The following is a 19,503-nucleotide window of genomic DNA, read 5'->3' as shown; positions in this document are numbered from 1 at the left end:
CTATCGTCGTGTCCAACAGTTAATTTATTTGGGCGAGTTTCAGCTCTGTGCTGTATTCCGTGTTTCGTCAAAAAGGTTTGAATCCATTATAGGAGTCAGTACGCCATATTTGCGTTCCCCGGGGGATGCTAATATGGTGGCCGGAAATTAATAAAAACATCTGGGATTTACTTCTGCCATTAAAACCATTATTTTAACCCCAGGAAAAAAAGAAAACATCCTCATAAACAATTTTATTGTCCAGACTGCTAAAATCACCGCGTGAGTCTCTTCGGGTCATGTAACAGCTCTCGTAAGGTCTCTTGAATGGCTTGAAATCCTTTAAGAGAACAATAGCGCAAACAACAGAAACAAGGTCCCCTAGCCCTAAAACAATAACAGCTGCAAACAAACAAAGCAATTACAAGCTTACGAGAAGTACCACAGTACTGCTAAATTCGGCCATCTAGATGTCGTGTGCTTCGTGTGGTGTGAAAACCAAATTTTTGTTCCCTGACAGTGGCAAATTTTTGCATAAGAAAACCTAAACGACAAATTAAGAATGAAACAACCAACCAAGCAACGAATCGAACCAAAACGAACGAACGAATGACGTCAAATGAATTCATAACGTCAGCGTTCTTGATTTCCATTCGACCAAAAATTGCAAAACTTTCGAGGGGAAATTCCCTTGAAAACCTTGTGGAAAATACAAAAATTGGTAAATTTCCAAAATGCAAACAATTTAAATGAAAATTCCGAGAGAGAAATCGGATGGAGCGGAAATTTCTGGTAACAAAAAGAAATCTTCAAAAATGCTGTTATCCTGGTGTTATACATCGCGAGGTTGTTCTCTTTTTCGGAAATTCTTGAAAATGGTGTTCCATTTGCCGCTAGAAATTTTCATAAATTTAAACCAGAACCTTTGATAGACCCCTTAGATTTTACAAGTAAACTCTTTTGGTGCGACCTCCACGTCCAGCGGGCGAGCTTATTATACTCTTCAAGATCCCTCTCCTACTTGTCTCTCCTTTCCACGAGAGTCGAAGGACCGAAAAAGAGATTGGCGAAACTTGGTAAATTTTCATTTTTTTTTTCATTTTATTTATTTATTCCATTCTAAAATTACAAAGATAAATATAAAGTAAACAAGTAAGAGGAGAAATGGAAAAGGGCAAAAATATAGCAAGCTAATTAGATGCCCTTGTTTAACTGACAGTAATAATTAGGGTAAAAAAGTTAACATAGGAGAGGAAGAGGTATGAATTAATTAATAGTAACATCCAATAACAGTGGGACAAAATTTCCTTATATTTATTCTGGAGAAACCGGGATTTAAGTGTTGTAGGGATGCACTTCGAGTAACGTAGTTATGTTGCTCAGATACCAGAGATAAGGTGTAATTAGACGGTTTTTCATCAATCAAGTGGTCATAAAATAGCTGGCAGGTATATAATTTAACAATGTCAGGAAGCTTAATAAGACCAAGGTTTACATAATGGGGAGTAATATGTTCACGAAGTTGCACATTGTTGATTATTCTAATAGCTTTGTTTTGTAGTCTCACCAATTGTGACAATGGAGCCTCGTAATTATTACCCCACAGTACGCAACCATAAGTTAAATAGGGATATATAAGTGCATAATAAATACTTGTTAGGGATTGGGATGTCACATAGGGTTTTAGTTTTGCAATAACATTTACACTTTTGCTAATTTTATTACTTATATAATCGATATGGTCGTGCCATATATTCCAACTCTACAGCTTTTTGAATGAAACAAACAAACAAGTAAACAAGCAGATGTGTCTTGGCTTTCCGAGCTCCGTGCTTCGTTCAGACCAAGGGAATTATCAGTGGTCTGAGGTATTTGGAAAACTCAGTTGAGCATCGCGCTCTAACTCCCTTTCGCGACCAAAAAGTCAGTACAGGAAGAAAACGAAGTATCAGACTAGGAATGATTCACAAGTGAGTGCCAGTTTCCATTGTCAAAACAAAACATAACAAAGCAAACAAATAAACATACTAACAAAATAAAGGATATTTTAAAATATTTTTAATTACTGAGAAACTTCTGAATCATGAAAACGCCGAAGTTGAGGTCAGCTATCGATGCCATCTATCGACAGTTAATTGGCACTTCTGTAACCAATTGAATTGAGTGGGTTTACCTGATAGACAGAAGGGAAGCTAATCAGATTTTCAGTTTTGCCAAAACAGCTTAGCATCAATTCTTGGCCATCAATTACTTAATTTAAAGAAGTTAATGACTTCAAAGTTAAAGAAGTTTAGTCCAATTCGAGAGAGCTTATGAGATCTCGGAATTGCAGCAACTTTCGAATTCTGAGACCACTGGATCATTTCAAAAGCTGGACATAAAAATACTTAAAATACACACGCTTTCTGTATAAAATATCCAGACCAACAGGAGAATCTTTGTTAACAATATTTGCTTCATTAGCATAAGCGATACAGTTTCTGATGGAGCTACTAAAACATTTGTTCCCAATATTGAAAGGGCACAGCACGATCAACTGTCCTAAGGAATTTGAGCTTGATGTATTGAATACTTTTTGAGCGATACGGGCTTAAAAACTCAAAATTTTACAAAGAATGTATGAGCTCATTAAGGCTTTTGCCATCCAGAGATTTTTCAGTTTTTGAAAGCCAGTTCTCCTAGAATATTAAACCCAAAGAGCCAAAAACTCACTGATTACTAAGTCTTACTAGCTCTTTAAATCTTTTTATTCAATTGGTGTCTAGCGTAATGCCTTCTCTGCGCAAAATCGTATATTAACGAGAAAAAATGTAACCAATGATTTCAGCAAAGATTCTCCTATACACGCAGTTTCACTATTGACACTACTAAGCACTTAATGACTGGCCTCAAGGGAAACAGTGAGTTTTGTTTCCCCGAGACCCTCAATGTTTCCCAAGGCGAAGCCGAGGGGAACATTGAGGTCAAACGGGAAACAAAACTCACTGTTTCCCGCGGGACCAGTCATTAAGTGTTTTGTTAAACCTTCCAACTCAAAAATAGAAAAAACTGCGAAGAAATCGTTTGCTTGAAGCCAGCTGGCTCACAAATTTGCCGCGGTTTCAAGGAGCACGACCTGATCACGTGCGAGGCGAAAGTTCATGCTGTTGTTTCCCTAGGGAGTTAGTGAGTTTTGTTCGCCCCAGGGAGTTAGTGTGTTTTGACCCACGACACGTGACACGTTCTCCTCCAATAGGAAAACGTATTTGAGTTGGGAGGTATAGCAAAATTGATTAACCTCGCACAACTTTCACTGCAAACTTTAAATATGGTAAAAGGTAATTTTGTGCTTAAAAAGATCCTTTGTGAGGTACTTGAACTTCAAATGAGAGCTTTTTGTAAAACTTGCTTGTAAAATTCATGCCTCCAGTTTATTAAGGCTCTTCGGCAATGTCTAAAGATTTGTTGAACTAAATATATTTAGTTAGTGTGAATGCGGGACTTGTTGCAGCTTACTTCAGCAAGCTAACAAATGAGTGTGTCCTAAATAAATTCATCTAACACAGACGTGGGATTTTTCTTCCCTTGTATAGTTTCTTTCTCTTTCGTCTTATCCAGCTGTTTGCCTTCCTTTTGAGAATTACGTTGTTTCCACTTGTTCACTCTTCTGTCGCTATTCTCAATTTCTGCGCTGCGCCTTGAGGGATCACTGAACAAAAATTCGTCCAAAATTGAAACCGAAAGCTCAGAAGTGCTTTCAAAACAAGACCCTTGAGTTTCAGCGACAGAGTCTTCGTTAGCTTTCGATGTTTTTGACTTAGTTTTAACATCGTTTTGTTCCAATTGATTTGTTTGATGGAAGTGACTGGTTCCTGCCTCTTCTAACCCGCAGTTTCTTTTAACTTCAGAATTAACTTTCTCTTCTTTCATTGCAGAATCATCTTCAAAACTCTCGCGCTGAACCTTGTGCTTGCCTTCCAAAGCAGTCGCCCTACAACGGGGCTTTTTACTTCGAGAATTTCTTTCGCCAGCAAGGTCCTTCATTTCATGTCTCTCGAGACTTTGTTCACAACACTGATCTCTACCATACGACTTTGTCTTTGATTTGCGCTTCGGCATATTTCTTTTGGATTTCTTAGCTGTCTCGGAGCTGTAGTCTCTTCGCTTTCTCTCCAAAGAAGTCTTTTCATCTCCAACAACCTGTTTCTCGTTCATGTTTTCGCCTGAAGGCTTGTCGGAAAAACTGGACAAGCCGGACAAAACCGGATTTTTGTCGACGTAATAACGCTTTAACATTTCCCGCCTTTCGCTTTCGTTGCCGTTGACGACAGCTTTAGCAAGATCGATTTCCGAGCTAAATCCGAGTGCATCCGACATCTCCCGAAAATGTTGTCGACGGATTCCTCGAGGAGTTGAACCAATGAATATGGCGCTGTTGCCAAGTCTCTCCACCGTGACGCCATTACTGGTTTTAGTCGAGCTGAAAAGGAACCGAGAAACATGAAGACACGAAGAAAAAAAGGTATTTAGTTAATAATCGTGAAGGAAATCGGAGTGAGAAAAGACATACCGTAAAATGCTGGTGATACAACTTCAGAGGGAGTTTTAGATGGACTTACAACCGGGCAACGTATACCTTGGCCGAGAGGGGTTATATAAGCAGCTGGGAAGAAGTTCGTTATAAATTTGATGAGGGATATTTTGTAAGAAAAAAAATCTTGATTAAATTTTTTTTATCTTCACTTTACTTGCAAATTTTGTATATTGCATATTTTTGTTTATAGTAGGATGTTCTGCGACAATATGGAAAAGTTGGATGGGAGAGAGCTTATGTCCTTGAGTGACATAAGAAAAATTTCGTACCTGCGTAGTGGCGGCTTATCAACCCGACTGCTGCCAGCTTCCGGTTGATCTGTGCGTCGAGTGACTTCCGGTTTCTTATCCTGAGCACTTTCGCCAAGGTCATCACTTTCATCGCTTGTCTGCAAAGAATGTATAACAAGAAAACAGTGAAATACAGGTGCGAGTTGGAAAGAAAAGACAACGAAACAGCCTGCTAGACGTGAAGGAGGTAATAGGCAATAGGAGGGTAGGCAATAGAAGGGGGTAATAGGAAGAACTCCAAACAAAATTGTGAAATCAGTGGCGAACGCACGAATCCATGTAAGCGGAGCCAAGCGCGGGAAAACATGTAACCAGTGCCAACCACGGGAAAACCTGTAACCAGTGCCAAGCACGGGAAAACATGTAACCAGCGCCAAAAGCGGGAAAACATGTAACCAGTGCCAAGCGCGGGAACACATGTAACCAGTGCCAAGCGCGGGAAATCCTGTAACCAGTGCCAAGCACGGGAAAACATGTAACCAGTGCCAAGCGCGGGAAATCCTGTAACCAAAGCCAAGCGCGGGAAAACCTGAAACCGCAGCCAAGCGCGAGAAATTCTGTAACTGGAGCCAAGCGCGGTAAATCATGTGACCGGAGCCGAGCGCGGGAAATCATGTGACCAGTGCGAAGCACAGCAAAACATGTAACTGGAGTGAAGGCACGGTTTGCTTTGCTTTTTGCCCCGACTGTTTTCTGATTACTCTCAGAAAGTAGGTGTTTTTTTTCCCTAATCAACTGGAAAGCTCGCAAAGGTTAAACTAACGCAAACGTACAACCAGTTCTAAATCGTTAACAAAACGTAGAATACCTCCAGAGCGGGAAAACAGTTCGCAGGCTGCTGTGAAAATTGTCTGAGCTCAAACACATCTTGCAGCGCCTGTTTAGACATGTGATTCTCCGCCTCGCTTGGTCCAACGATATGTCGATTGGCATGCGTGTAATGAACTCCGCAAGATTCTGCAAAAGAAAAGAGAAAATATGATTACGAAGCGCTTAAAACAACAACAACAAATATACCCGGTAAGACAATCACCGATAGTTCCTCTCTGCCTACCCAGGAATTTAAATAGTGCTGGAGATCTGTTACGGAAACCTGAAAAAAAAGCCGGGCTAACCTGTGACGTACTAAAATCCTATCTCGCCAGGGTGGGAGGGCGTATGTTATGGAAATCGTAGAGAGTATCGGCCTACCGAACCACCTAGGCTTGAAGAGACTTTCACTTGACCTACACGTTGGTAGATAGAAAAGATTTGTTTCTATCGGGCCAAGACGTTCCACACTGCGGTTGAGGCCATGTTTGACACCACTTGGTGACAGTGGGAAAGTAAAGTATGTATTCGCATGGATTAGCATCCTGGATGGGTTTAGACATGTGATTCTCATGTGAGACAAGTGAGACGTGGGTTGCTAGTCCATCGCAGGGTTACCCGCCAGCATTAAATTTGCCGGTACCCACTTATACACTTGGGTGTTGAGAGGCACTGTGAGAGTGTCCGGATCTGGAGTCCAGCGCACAAGCCATGACGCCACCGCGCCTCCCATACCACCTGGTGACCGTGCTGGAAATTAATTATCGGCGATCATTTAATGAACGACTCACCGAAGATTTCTTCAACCGTCGTTTCTTTTCTTGATCGTTTCGCTGTTGTTACAGATTTACTCTTCACGTCGATGTCTTGAGTTTTCTTTCCAGGAAATCTATGAAGATAGAATAGCAAGGTAATCACAGCCATACACATGTTGACCTCGCAATCCAGGAGCCCGTTTCTCGAAGGTCCCGAAAAGTTTTCGCTCCCGGAAAGCCATAGCAAAATCTCGAACCTTATGATTACAGAGCTGTTTTATTCACATATTCTTAATATAAACAGAGGTTCCCTTCATACAAGAAGTTTCAGGCGTATACACTTCTCCGTTTTTAGATACAGATGAACTAACAATGGCTTTTTGGGCCCGAAAAGTTTCCGGGACTTTCGAGAAACGGGCTCCAGGGCCAAGAAAAATTGAAATCTCCAACTCTATAGGTTCTAGACCCGAGTAAACGCGAAGGAACAAAAGGGTAATTGCTTCACTCCACTTAAAACTTAGTACCCCAGGTTCTTACATCACAATGCCAAGCAAAATATATTTTTTCGGCCATCCCAAACGATCAATAATTACTACCTTCGAAAACGACGTTGTCCTGCTTTGAAGGCGGCCGCTCTTGCCTCTGAAAATGGAATGGTCACAGGCTTCTTTCTTTTTCTGAAGACTGGCTGCGATTGTTTTCGTCTAGAGAACAAACCCTCGTCGGAGTCGTCTTCACTTGACGATGACTTCTCAGATGAATTACTCAAGTCAAAACTTTGATCTTCCTTTTCACTGGATGTACTTTGGCCATCAGAATCTTCAACGTAAACCTTTCTCGCTATTCTCGACTTAACTGCACCATTTAAACTCGACGTAGGAGGGATCACATCGCAGCTTTCTTCCGAGAAAGATCCCGAACTGCTCGTGAACGAAGCACTTGGTTTTTCCTTGAGTCTTGTAAAGTTATTCGTGAGCTTGTTAGAGTCGCGTTCTTCTTCGTCCGAGTTGGGTGATAATTTAAAAGACACGCACTTTCTCGCAACAGATGTCATCGGCGAATCCATGCATTCGGCATCTACAGAGAAGGATTTGATGCTAGATATTTCCTTTTCAATAGAATCGCCGTCATCACTTAAACACAACTCACTGTTGCCAAGCTCATATAAAATATTGTCGTCGTCATTGGCTCCTTTGCTCTCCATCTCCTCGCGCGCATCTTTGTTGCTATCTGTCCTTTCTCTAGGAGAGCTGGTGTGATTTGCAATCTGTTTCCTCTCAGGTGATTCATCTTTCAAATCCAGCTCGTAAGTCTGCGTCTTTTGCGAACCTGATGTACCTTGAGTTTGTTTCCTTGGTTCATCATCGTCGATCAACTGTGATGCAATTTCTTCAAGGTTATACGGGTCTTCCTCTAAGTTTGAATTCACGGTGCCTTCGCTCACCTAAAAAAGGAATCATTGTTTACATTCACAAATCGATTTTCTTGAAAATATGATCCAAGTGTTACCATTTAGAGCCACAGACTGCAAAGTCTACGGGACATGGTAAGTATACCTTTGGTGAAATACTAAGCGTAGCCATTACCGTACAGATAGCTGATAACAAGTCTGCCATTCGTCAATTTCTCGATAGAACAATTAACCGTCAGCCCTTGCCAAACAGACTCCGCGCAAGTAACCGCAAGTTGAACTTGGGTAGAGACTGCGTTGGGTGGCCAAATGCAGTCCCTATTACACGCAAGTCACGAAAAAAAAAAAATCCATTTCGAGGCAGACATATCCTGTATTTCATTGGTTAATAGGTTGATTAAACAAGGAATGGACGCTACTCAACTTGCGTTGACTTGGGTTGGGTGGCCAAACGGTGAAAAACTTGCGTCGACTTGCGTGCATGATCCCGACCAAACGAGTGCAAGTCGTCTCAAGTCAATGCAAGTGCACGCAAGGTCTGGCAAAACCGGGTCGAAAGTAACCCAAGTTTTCAACTTAAAAATAAAAAGATAAATAAAATTTCATGTTTTCATAAACATGTATAGCATGTGCAACTAAGCTTTAAACTCTACTTTACCGTGCAATTTTCGCTCATATTTCAACTAAAATGCAACATAATACATGAGAGGAAAAAAAGGCTCGAGGACTACTACCATGCACTTGTGCATGAGTATTTTAGTTGGCGAGTTGCTGGTGTGGAAAACTAAGTAGTAAAATAATCGCAAAAAAGTATGGCATAGAAACTGTATAACTCGCTTTATTGTAAAATCACTCACCTTTTCCTGGTTCTCTAAGCCATTTTCCTCTTTCTTTTCGTGTACAATTTCATATTTTGCCACTTCATATCCAGCCTCTAGTTTCTCCGTTCTCTTCACGATGTCTTTGGACAGACTAGCACCTTCCGCGCGGTAAGAAAACAGATTCTCCAGGCCGAACAGTTCACCTTTCCTGTCTTTTTCCCCTTCAACACCAGTGAAATAGCGTCTCTCGTTTGTGCCCCCAACGGCAATGTTAGCCAGTTGCTGCGAGAAACAAGCAAATAAAAAAATCGTCGAACGCAACTTATGTTCCCTTTATGCTACAATTGGTTAACAACTCGCGCGCAAAAAAACTACACCATCAACAACGATTTGTACAGCTTTCGCCACCTTCCCGTGTTCCGCCGGCGCGGGGTACATGTTTTCTGAATGACATTGATTACATTTTTTCCCGCGCTTGCTTAAGGTCACTTTTTCCCCCGAGATTTCATTTCGCGAACGGAAGAAATTTGGGCGCGCTAACACAACTAAGAGCGCCTGCATAGAGCCCCGCGATTTTCCCGCCTTTCACCGGCACCGGTTACATGTTTTCCTGAGATTGACACTGGTTTCAAGTATTCCCGCGCATGCCGCTGATTGCATGTTTTCTCGCGCTTGTGAATGGTTACAAATCTCCCCCGCTTGCTACCGGAAGAGATTTGAGTGAGCATGAATAGTCACTAATTTTTGTGGCATTAGGCTTTCTCAGCAGACTTACCTGCTTGTAAACTTGTCTCAGGTACATCATTTCTTCAATTGTTCCTGAAGATATCAATCGATACACCCTTACATCTCGTCGCTGTCCAATTCGGTATGCTCTGGAAAAATGCAAAGAAGAGAGAAATGTCTGTTAAAAATTGTCTTTTGAATAAAGAAAAGTAATCTTGCAGGAAACAAGTGGGCGGAGGAAAAAGAGAACCTATCGTGACAAGATAAATTTTCCGGTTAACATTTTGACCACTTTTTCAAAAGCCAACTTCAAAATCTCAGACGCTTAAAACCCTGACATAATTTTCTTCCCCTTCCCAGTGGCTACAAGCAAACTTTCAAGCAAATTGTACCGCAACAGCACAACAAATTTGTGACAAGTTGGCAAAAGTTGGACAAAGCACTGTCTACAGCAATAGCGCCTTATGTGCCATCCTAGCTGCGACTAGACTGTCATTCTAACATGATGTTTTAGAAGACACTCAGAATGTTCTATAAGAAATCCGTAGTCCTGATTGGTCCTTTCATTGTTGTCTCGCTATTCGCTGATATGACACGAACAAGTGCGCTTCTACTCTGAAAGGGCAAGTTATTCAGATGTTGAGTTTTACCTTAAAGTTGTGTTGTTTTTACTGTAAAAGCAGTTGAAAAAACTTGCGCTTGTTTTCTGAGAGTGAACAACCAAATGGGCTGCGCCTTGTTCCTCTTAGTCTAAGGCTCCGTCCACACTACGCCGGAGGAATTTAAAAACGCATCAGTCACCGGTCATTTTGTATTTGTGTTTGTGGAAAACTCGGTCAGGGAAATCACACGATTATCGTGACGTCATCATTTTCGAAAAGCTCCGTTTTCAAACTGTTTTCCGTCCACACGAAAACGCAAAGCCGGCGTTTTCAAATTACTCCGGTTTGAAGAGTGTTTTCGAAAAGCTCCGTTTTCGTGCTGGATTAGTGTGGACGGTAGGCCTAACCGTAGAAATAAAGCTGCGTTTTCAAATTTCTCCGGTTTGAAGAGCGTTTTCGTGCCGGATTAGTGTGGACGGTAGGCCTAACCGTAGAAATAAAGCTGCGTTTTCAAATTTCTCCGGTTTGAAGAGCGTTTTCGTGCCGGATTAGTGTGGACGGTAGGCCTAACCGTAGAAATAAAGCTGCGTTTTCAAATTTCTCCGGTTTGAAGAGCGTTTTTGTGCCGGATTAGTGTGGACGGTAGGCCTAACCGTAGAAATAAAGCTGCGTTTTCAAATTTCTCCGGTTTGAAGAGCGTTTTCGTGCCGGATTAGTGTGGACGGTAGGCCTAACCGTAGAAATAAAGCTGCGTTTTCAGATTTCTCCGGTTTGAAGAGCGTTTTCGTGCCGGATTAGTGTGGACGGTAGGCCTAACCGTAGAAATAAAGCTGCGTTTTCAAATTCCTCCGGTTTGAAGAGCGTTTTCGTGCCGGATTAGTGTGGACGGTAGGCCTAACCGTAGAAATAAAGCTGCGTTTTCAGATTTCTCCGGTTTGAAGAGCGTTTTCGTGCCGGATTAGTGTGGACGGCAGGCCTAACCGTAGAAATAAAGCTGCGTTTTCAAATTTCTCCGGTTTGAAGAGCGTTTTCGTGCCGGATTAGTGTGGACGGTAGGCCTAACCGTAGAAATAAAGCTGCGTTTTCAAATTTCTCCGGTTTGAAGAGCGTTTTCGTGCCGGATTAGTGTGGACGGTAGGCCTAACCGTAGAAATAAAGCTGCGTTTTCAGATTTCTCCGGTTTGAAGAGCGTTTTCGTGCCGGATTAGTGTGGACGGTAGGCCTAACCGTAGAAATAAAGCTGCGTTTTCAAATTTCTCCGGCGTAGTGTGGACACTGACTAACTGTAAAATGTTCGTACGAAAATGTTGCATTTTATATTGGCAAATGAAACCTCACTCTAGAAAGTCCACAAGAAAGTGGTTTGGTATACAAAATAAAGAATGTTATGAACCAAAACTCGCACAGAATGATTCTTCTTACCTGTCTTGAGCTTGTAGATCGCTCGATGGATTCCAGCTCGGGTCAAATATTATCACAACATTGGCCCCAGTGAAGTTCAGTCCCAGGCTTCCCGCCTTAGTGGAGATCAAACACAAGGAGATACTGGGGTCGATATTAAACTCATGCACTAAACGTGTTCTGTCCGCAGGCTTCGTGCCTCCATCCAAATGACTGTACACCAGTCCTCTGCTGATCACGAACTCTTCTAAGATATTGAGAAGCTGGAAATAGGAAGAAAAATGAGTCATTCTAGTTTAAGGGACCAAGGGCAGGTGGATATCTGTCGCTAGATGTCGTTACCATGATCCTCTCTCGAGGGAGGACCCCCATATGAAAAGGTCGGGGATGATCGTCAGAAGGTTTTAATAAAAGCCCTAAAGGAGGCCAATCTAGGCGTGGCTCGAGCCTTATTTTAACCCCTAAAAGATACCACTTAAAACGAACTGGAACAGGCTTGATTACCAGCCCCCGTTCAGAAAAGGAGCCCGCGCTAGTAGACCGAACTGTAGAGAGACCGGCTAAAATCGAGCCTAAAAAAGGAAATAAGAGCGTTCTTTTATTATAATCTCTTCGAGTGCACCCTAAGTGAGACCAGAATCCTTGATATATATCCCTAAGCGAGACGACGAGTTTATCCCGGTTTCCAAAGCATTAAGCGACTAAGAGTATCGTTAGTCTGCCTGGATAGGATGCTAGTCCATCACAGGTTTTTTTTTTCAGGAAGAGTGGCTGACGGATAAATCTTATACTACCGAGAACAAATTCAACTAAGGTTTCTGAGGACGAAGGGCTACAAATCCGGGACCTCCACTTTATAAGAACTTCCCATTACTTCCCAGACTACTTAAAGGAGCTACGTCAAGGTTTGCGCATGTTGATGGCCTGAAAAGTTTAGCTTAAATTTTTCAAGTTCGTCGTTTGTAATCCGTGTTAATCTTCTCCATCCTTAACTATTCGTGTTCCTTTATGAATTATTATCATCCCTTTGTTGTTTTTCTATCTTAGTAAACTATTATTTCCAGGTTTCCTTCAATTTAAAGGTTATTTTGTACGTGGCCAAAATAACTCAAAATAGCGTGACTGAGCTCCTTTAAACACGCTTTCTTGCGAGACATAAGCCCACAAGCATTGCTTTCAATTTCACAAAAATCCTACAAAGTGATTGTACGAGGTGAATTGCATCGAACGAACCTGTGTTGATCGTGAAAAGACAAGTAATTTGCTGTGTTCTTCTTTAAAGACTCTCAACAGCTTTTCCATCACTTTCATCTTACCGCAGTACTTCGGGTCAGAGAGCAGTTCAAACGACGACATTTCTGCACCGCCTGAAAACTCGGGGTACCTGGCAAACACTCGCAAACAAAGTTCCTTGGCCTGGGGACGAAAATAAAAGGTAAACTGCGCCACAAATTCAAACACAAAATGTGATTTTGTTGGATTATGCAACCAAAAATGTCTTGCCTTATAGGGAGTGGGTCATGTGATTTTCAACCTTCATTGAGGGGTGGGTTACTCAGTTTTGTACCAAATGGAAGGTGTGGGTCACGTGCTTTCTATCTACCACATTTCAAAATGTTCCAGCTCAACGTCCCCCGTCCCCCGCCACCCCCCACCCCCGCCCTTATACTTTTTGACCAGTCCCTAATATAACACACCTTTGGAAGACTGATATGACTTACCTTTTCTTGTTGATTGGCTGATTGTTTCACGGTAGGTGCCAATAACGCGGCGTGATTGGCTACTTTCAACAACAGCTGAAAGAACCTCATGGTTACAGTCTTGATGGGCTCACCTTCTGAGCTAAGCTGTTTACACAACAACAAACAGAAATGTAAAGGAATGACGCTGAATCTTCAACTAAAGATGGAAGGAGGGACGGCGTCTTATAGCTAACGGGCTCACTGGACTCCAAATCAAGAAGCATGGAATGGAGTCCTGTTAAGGTTTTCTTGGGCAAGACTCTCTACCCTCACAATACCTCTGTCTCTTTTACCCTGGTCCCAGATAATTTCCTTCTTCTTTCTACAACTGAAGCAAAAAGGCCATCACGGCGGCCAAAATGAGCTAGCGAAAAAAACCTCGGTACATATTTTCATTTATGCTTAATCTCTAAGGATGAGACTCCTACTGTTCGAAAGCCTCTGTGGAGGAGGGGAATTAAGAGTGACGAACGGTTCTTCAAAACACATGGATCTCGCAAACTTTTCGTCGAATTTCATGGGTTTTGTAGTCTAGTTTTTAGCGTTCATGTGTTTCTCGCAGTCTCGATTTTTTCACAAAACTGTCACCGAGTCTCGATTTTTTACAATGCTAAGAAAGTCTCAAGGCACTGATTTGTTTGTTTGTGTCTATGAATGACGTCTGAACGTCTTAAAGTCTGAACTTCTCTCGCTCGTATAAAACAATTTGAAGTCTCCGTCTCGTCTCGCAATCTCCCAGGCTCGCAAAGAAAAACGCTAGTCTCGCCTTCTCGCATTCACCATTCACCACCCCTCGAATTTGTCTGTCAGAAAACAGAAGAAACTAGGGCTTTGATAGGAAGTTCACCTCACGCCGCCATTTGACAAATTAGCACACTCATGGCCCCCTATCTACTAATCAGAGTCCGTGGGTCAGATCGTAACCATCACATGGTGCGTTTTCGTCCAATCGACGAGCGAGTTTCAATGAATGAATCCAACCCTACCGTGTAACAACACTTGCCCCTGTCCTCCCCACTGCCGCAGTCACAAGGGAAGTTCTTCTTTCGGATCATTTCCACATCCGGGTTCTGTAGAAGAGTCTGGTACACATCTTCCTGGAATGGCGTCAGTGGACAGAACACCACCAGCTCATCTGGAAAAAACAGTTAAACAGGTAAAATTCACAACAAGACATACCAGAATGGAGACGCCAGGTACGCAAAGGCAAACAAGACAAAGAGAGGCTTCTTTCAGCGCCGAAAAACGCACTGTGCAGCTTTCAGTGCATCCCTTACCCTACTCGCGGGGCCACTTGCGGGCTCAGGTAATCAGCTCAGATAATAATACAGGCTGCAATGGTGGAAAGAACGGCGGACTGTAATAAGGTAGGCGAGGAAGTCGCTCGGTTGATTTATTTAAATACTTGGGCAAGCATGAATTTTTTTCGGCATTTCACAATTTAAATCCAAATATTGTAAAGATCTTCCAAGCTCCCAAGAGATGTATTTCTTTTTGAGAGTTAGGTCTGAAGCCTTTTCAGGTTATAGGCGCACTTTGACTAAGGGGGTGATAATGGAAAAAAAAGAACCGGTAAGTCAAAACAGACCGGTCTTGAAAGTCAAACAAGACCATCTAACATCAGGTTTGATACAGCAAGTGAAACTAAGAAAAAAAAAAACATTAAGACTTTTGTGAAAACTAGTCTTACCTTTCTTCGGCATCTGATCAGCTATCAGGTCCTTGGTCCTTCGTAAAAAACATCTTTCAATCTTATCTTGAAGATCTTTGGATTCTGAAAGCAAGAAATTTACCATGTCTCAGAAACGTTCCGGAAATCTTTTGGGAAGATTCGTAGCACCACCAAAACTCTCCCTCTTTCCCCATTTCACTCACAGAGTACCGCTCAGTTTCGTTACCATTTTCATCACAGAGAGATTTTCGCGCGGTTTTTGGTGGCAACGTAAATAATAAAGAGCCACGCCTTTCAATTGGTCGGCTGATTTTGCAAAATCTCTGCAAAAGCTTGTTGCTGTTGTTGTTGTTGCTGTTGGCAAACGGTATACTACCCAAGGCTGTAAGGGAAACTCTTTCAACCAAGGAAGCAAGGCAAAGAAATCTCGCCAGACCACCTGGGCCGGGGTGAAACACCCGGATAGTCCGATTCACCTTTTAAGGCCGCTTAAAATACTGGCTCCCTTGCCACCATTCCCCGGGTCAATACGTCTCCTGCAATGTCTAAATTTGTTTAACTGCAGGTCAGAGTATAATTCACTTACTTTTCCTGCCCACAGCCAGCTCTCTCTTAGTCGCGTTATAAGGCTGCCCTTTCCTGATTGGTTTACCAAACTCCCTGTTGAACGTTTTAGACGGTCCCAGACTCCCTGGGTTTGCCCAGTCCAAAACACACCAGAACTCTTCCAATTTGTTCTGAAGTGGGGTCCCTGTAAGGCCATATCTAAAACAGAATTAACAGGACATAGTTTAGGACAAGAGCAAGAATTGCTTAGGCAACATCAACACTATACCTGAGAAGTTTTAAAACGCAGCTTTATTTCTACGGTTAAGCCTACTGTCCACACTAAACCGTGAAGAAAACAGAGCTTTTCGAAAACGCTCTCCAAACCGGGGGAATTTGAAAACGACGGCTTTTTCATTTTCGTGTGGACAAAAAACGTTTTGAGAACGGAGCTTTTCGAAAACGATGGCGTCACGATTATCAGGTTATATCCCTGCTCGAGTTTTCCTCAAACACAAATTCAAAATAACCGGTGATTGTTGCGTTTTTAAATTTCTCCTTCGTAGTGTGGACGGAAAACATTTGATGCGTTTTCAGAGTGAAACCTCCGCTTTCAAATTCCTCCGGCTTAGTGTGGACGGGACCTTGTTCGTAGCTTGCCAATCGCAGTATACGATACATTGTCCATGGAATGAAGCCTGAGAAACAGCGTCATTTCCACAAAGAAAATGATTGCTGTTACAAAGCTAGGAACGTGCACATGGAATCGACAAGAGCAAAAGCGTGACTTAGCGTGAAAAATCACCTAAAATAGCGTTAGCAAGCGTGACAAAGATGCGTGACATAACCACTATATAGGTAATCCGTGCTCACCTTCTCTTTACATCAAGAGCTTTAGCAGCAACAGTTACTTGAGCTTTAGGATCTTTAAGGCGATGAACTTCATCCATGATCACGGCCAGCCATTTGATTTGGTTTAAATCATTCTGAAGGAAACCAAAAAAAGCTTCTAGAACACTGTGGCTAAGTATCGTATATCGTCATAAGTATTGTCATCATAAGCGCTATGCAAGTTTTCAGGACTAGCCAATCAAGCAACTTGTACAGGGGCAGTTTAAGTTTACATTGGAAACGTTCAACATTTGGTCTCCAAGCAAACCACTTGACCATTAAACATTCTCACGTTATCCGAGCGTGTCATTCTCTCCCATTTTTACCCCAATCCTAGGCCCCGTCCACATTACGCCGGAGGAATTTAAAAACGCACCAATCAACGGTCATTTTGGATTTGTGTTTGAGGAAAACTCGGGCAGGGAAATCACGTGATTATCGTGACGTCATCGTTTTTGTAAAGCTCCGTTTTCAAAACGTTTTTTGTCCACACGAAAACGAAGAGCCGGTGTTTTCAAATTCCTCCGGTTTGAAGAACGTTTTCTAGATGCTCCGTTTTCGTGACGGATTCATGTGGACGGTAGGCCTAACCGTTGAAACAAAGCTGCGTTTTCAAATTTCTCCGGTTTGAAGAGCGTCTTCGTGCCGGATTAGTGTGGACGGTAGGCCTAACCGTAGAAATAAAGCTGCGTTTTCAAATTTCTCCGGTTTGAAGAGCGTCTTCGTGCCGGATTAGTGTGGACGGTAGGCCTAACCGTAGAAATAAAGCTGCGTTTTCAAATTTCTCCGGTTTGAAGAGCGTCTTCGTGCCGGATTAGTGTGGACGGTAGGCCTAACCGTAGAAATAAAGCTGCGTTTTCAAATTTCTCCGGTTTGAAGAGCGTCTTCGTGCCGGATTAGTGTGGACGGTAGGCCTAACCGTTGAAACAAAGCTGCGTTTTCAAATTTCTCCGGTTTGAAGAGCGTCTTCGTGCCGGATTAGTGTGGACGGTAGGCCTAACCGTAGAAATAAAGCTGCGTTTTCAAATTTCTCCGGTTTGAAGAGCGTCTTTGTGCCGGATTAGTGTGGACGGTAGGCCTAACCGTAGAAATAAAGCTGCGTTTTCAAATTTCTCCGGTTTGAAGAGCGTCTTCGTGCCGGATTAGTGTGGACGGTAGGCCTAACCGTAGAAATAAAGCTGCGTTTTCAAATTTCTCCGGTTTGAAGAGCGTTTTCGTGCCGGATTAGTGTGGACGGTAGGCCTAACCGTAGAAATAAAGCTGCGTTTTCAAATTTCTCCGGTTTGAAGAGCGTTTTCGTGCCGGATTAGTGTGGACGGTAGGCCTAACCGTAGAAATAAAGCTGCGTTTTCAAATTTCTCCGGTTTGAAGAGCGTTTTCGTGCCGGATTAGTGTGGACGGTAGGCCTAACCGTAGAAATAAAGCTGCGTTTTCAGATTTCTCCGGTTTGAAGAGCGTTTTCGTGCCGGATTAGTGTGGACGGTAGGCCTAACCGTAGAAATAAAGCTGCGTTTTCAAATTTCTCCGGTTTGAAGAGCGTTTTCGTGCCGGATTAGTGTGGACGGTAGGCCTAACCGTAGAAATAAAGCTGCGTTTTCAAATTTCTCTGGTTTGAAGAGCGTTTTCGCGACGGATTAGTGTGGACGGTAGGCCTAACCGTAGAAATAAAGCTGCGTTTTCAGATTTCTCCGGTTTGAAGAGCGTTTTCGTGCCGGATTAGTGTGGACGGTAGGCCTAACCGTAGAAATAAAGCTGCGTTTTCAAATTTCTCCGGCGTAGTGTGGACGCTGCTCTAAGCCTCTTGTTGGTTTATTATAATCTTTTTCAATTGGTGTTTTCATGGCTTCATCCTCCTACATCGTAATAACTGACTTAATCTATCGGGTACGAATACTTCAAAGGAATCAGACAGCGAACCTACCAAATGATTTCTCATCGTCTCGTAAGTGGTCAAAGCAACATCCAGCCGCCCTCTCGAGGCCCGTTCCAGAGTGGCCTCTCTGGCGTTGCCATGGAAGAGCCCCGTCTTAAAATGTCCCCACGTCTCAAGCTCTTCCCTCCAGTTGTACATCACCGATCCTGGACTTACAATCAAGAAGGCACCTTCATCATGGCTAACCTTTCCTTGCTTGGAAAAGAGATAAAAAAATGTTGGGGCGTCAGAGAATGGAGAGCTCTTATATCTAATGTACGAGTAGCTAATTATTTGAAGATGATCTCCATAAGCTTTTTTGATAAATTTCGGACAACGTACCACACACCGTGAATCGCCTGATGGGGCAAGATGAACCGAATCCTGTGCTGTGATTGGCTACCCGAGCGGGCAAGACTGTGCTCTCTTTCCCCCTCGCGATTGCCCGTTATGTCCCGCATGAAAATAGAGTTCTTCCTCCATATAATAAATCCTTTATTGACCAAGCTTGTTCGGTCAAGATGGCTGGATATTGGCCTCGTTATTTTTTTTGCCTATTTATGGACGTCGACTCCGTCTCGGTTCATAAGCGCGCAAAAAAATGAACTTGGCCAATAATTAGCCATCTTGACCTCATGCTTGATCAACAAGCCATATGTCTTGTCGTTTCAAGAATAAGAGGGACTGTGTGCAATAATTCTATCGATGCAAAACTTGTTAAATATAAAAGTCCATCCTCATTTTGTAGTGAAGTTAACTATGGACACTCTTTTTAAGTCCTAAATCAGGATTGATCATCACTCCAAAAAACCAGGACGTGACTTATACTCTAATTAAAATAAAACATATGTAGCTTACTTGCTTTCCTGTCGCCTTGCCATCCATAAATTTGCAAAATATGTCTCCCTTCGTTCCAGTCTTCCCCAAAACGGCAGCAATAAAAGAAATTACCTAAAAGAAGCAGAATTTATTTTATCTAGTTCGGTACAAAAATGTTCACTTGGCCTGTCACTCTGAAAGAAAAAGGAGAGAAAATGCTGCACGAGGAAAGATCTTGAAGGCGAAGAATAACTGGAAAGGAGGAAAGGTTCAGGTCCAGGGTACCATCTGAAACTTGAAAACGCAGCTTTATTTCTACGGTTAGGCCTACCGTCCATACTAATCCGTCACGAAAACGCTCTTCAAACCGAAGGAATTTGAAAACGCCTGCTTTGCATTTTAGTGTAGACGGAAATATTTTGAAAACGGAGCTTTTCGAAAACGATGACGTCACGATAATCACGTGATTTCCCTGACCGATTTTCCTCAAACACAAATCCAAAATGACCGGTGATTGTTGCGTTTTTAAATTCCTTCGGCGTAGTCTGGACGG

General features: G+C 42.6%; 1 protein-coding gene across 2 annotated transcripts in view; it reads right to left on the bottom strand.

The window, feature by feature from the left end:
* Positions 1 to 957: 957 nt before the first annotated feature.
* LOC145468436 (DNA excision repair protein ERCC-6-like 2) overlaps positions 958 to 19,503 on the bottom strand; it is a 132,055-nt gene continuing 113,509 nt past the window's right edge. For both annotated transcript variants that reach the window (XM_081452149.1, XM_081452148.1), the window contains 16 exons: positions 18,990 to 19,082; positions 18,141 to 18,347; positions 16,202 to 16,314; positions 15,369 to 15,547; positions 14,801 to 14,884; positions 14,097 to 14,245; positions 13,090 to 13,215; positions 12,602 to 12,784; positions 11,390 to 11,631; positions 9,415 to 9,514; positions 8,676 to 8,921; positions 7,004 to 7,851; positions 6,444 to 6,541; positions 5,651 to 5,799; positions 4,822 to 4,940; positions 958 to 4,438 (listed from right to left, as the gene is read on the bottom strand). In XM_081452149.1, the coding sequence (XP_081308275.1) occupies positions 3,502 to 4,438; positions 4,822 to 4,940; positions 5,651 to 5,799; positions 6,444 to 6,541; positions 7,004 to 7,851; positions 8,676 to 8,921; positions 9,415 to 9,514; positions 11,390 to 11,631; positions 12,602 to 12,784; positions 13,090 to 13,215; positions 14,097 to 14,245; positions 14,801 to 14,884; positions 15,369 to 15,547; positions 16,202 to 16,314; positions 18,141 to 18,347; positions 18,990 to 19,082 (3,873 nt within the window). In that variant the 3' untranslated portion in view covers positions 958 to 3,501. The remainder of the gene's footprint in view (positions 4,439 to 4,821; positions 4,941 to 5,650; positions 5,800 to 6,443; positions 6,542 to 7,003; positions 7,852 to 8,675; positions 8,922 to 9,414; positions 9,515 to 11,389; positions 11,632 to 12,601; positions 12,785 to 13,089; positions 13,216 to 14,096; positions 14,246 to 14,800; positions 14,885 to 15,368; positions 15,548 to 16,201; positions 16,315 to 18,140; positions 18,348 to 18,989; positions 19,083 to 19,503) is intronic.

Source organism: Orbicella franksi, chromosome 14 (genome assembly GCF_964199315.1).
Source record: "Orbicella franksi chromosome 14, jaOrbFran1.1, whole genome shotgun sequence".
In the NCBI taxonomy this organism is placed as follows: Eukaryota; Metazoa; Cnidaria; class Anthozoa; order Scleractinia; family Merulinidae; genus Orbicella; species Orbicella franksi.
This window is presented reverse-complemented; position numbering and strand designations above follow the sequence as displayed.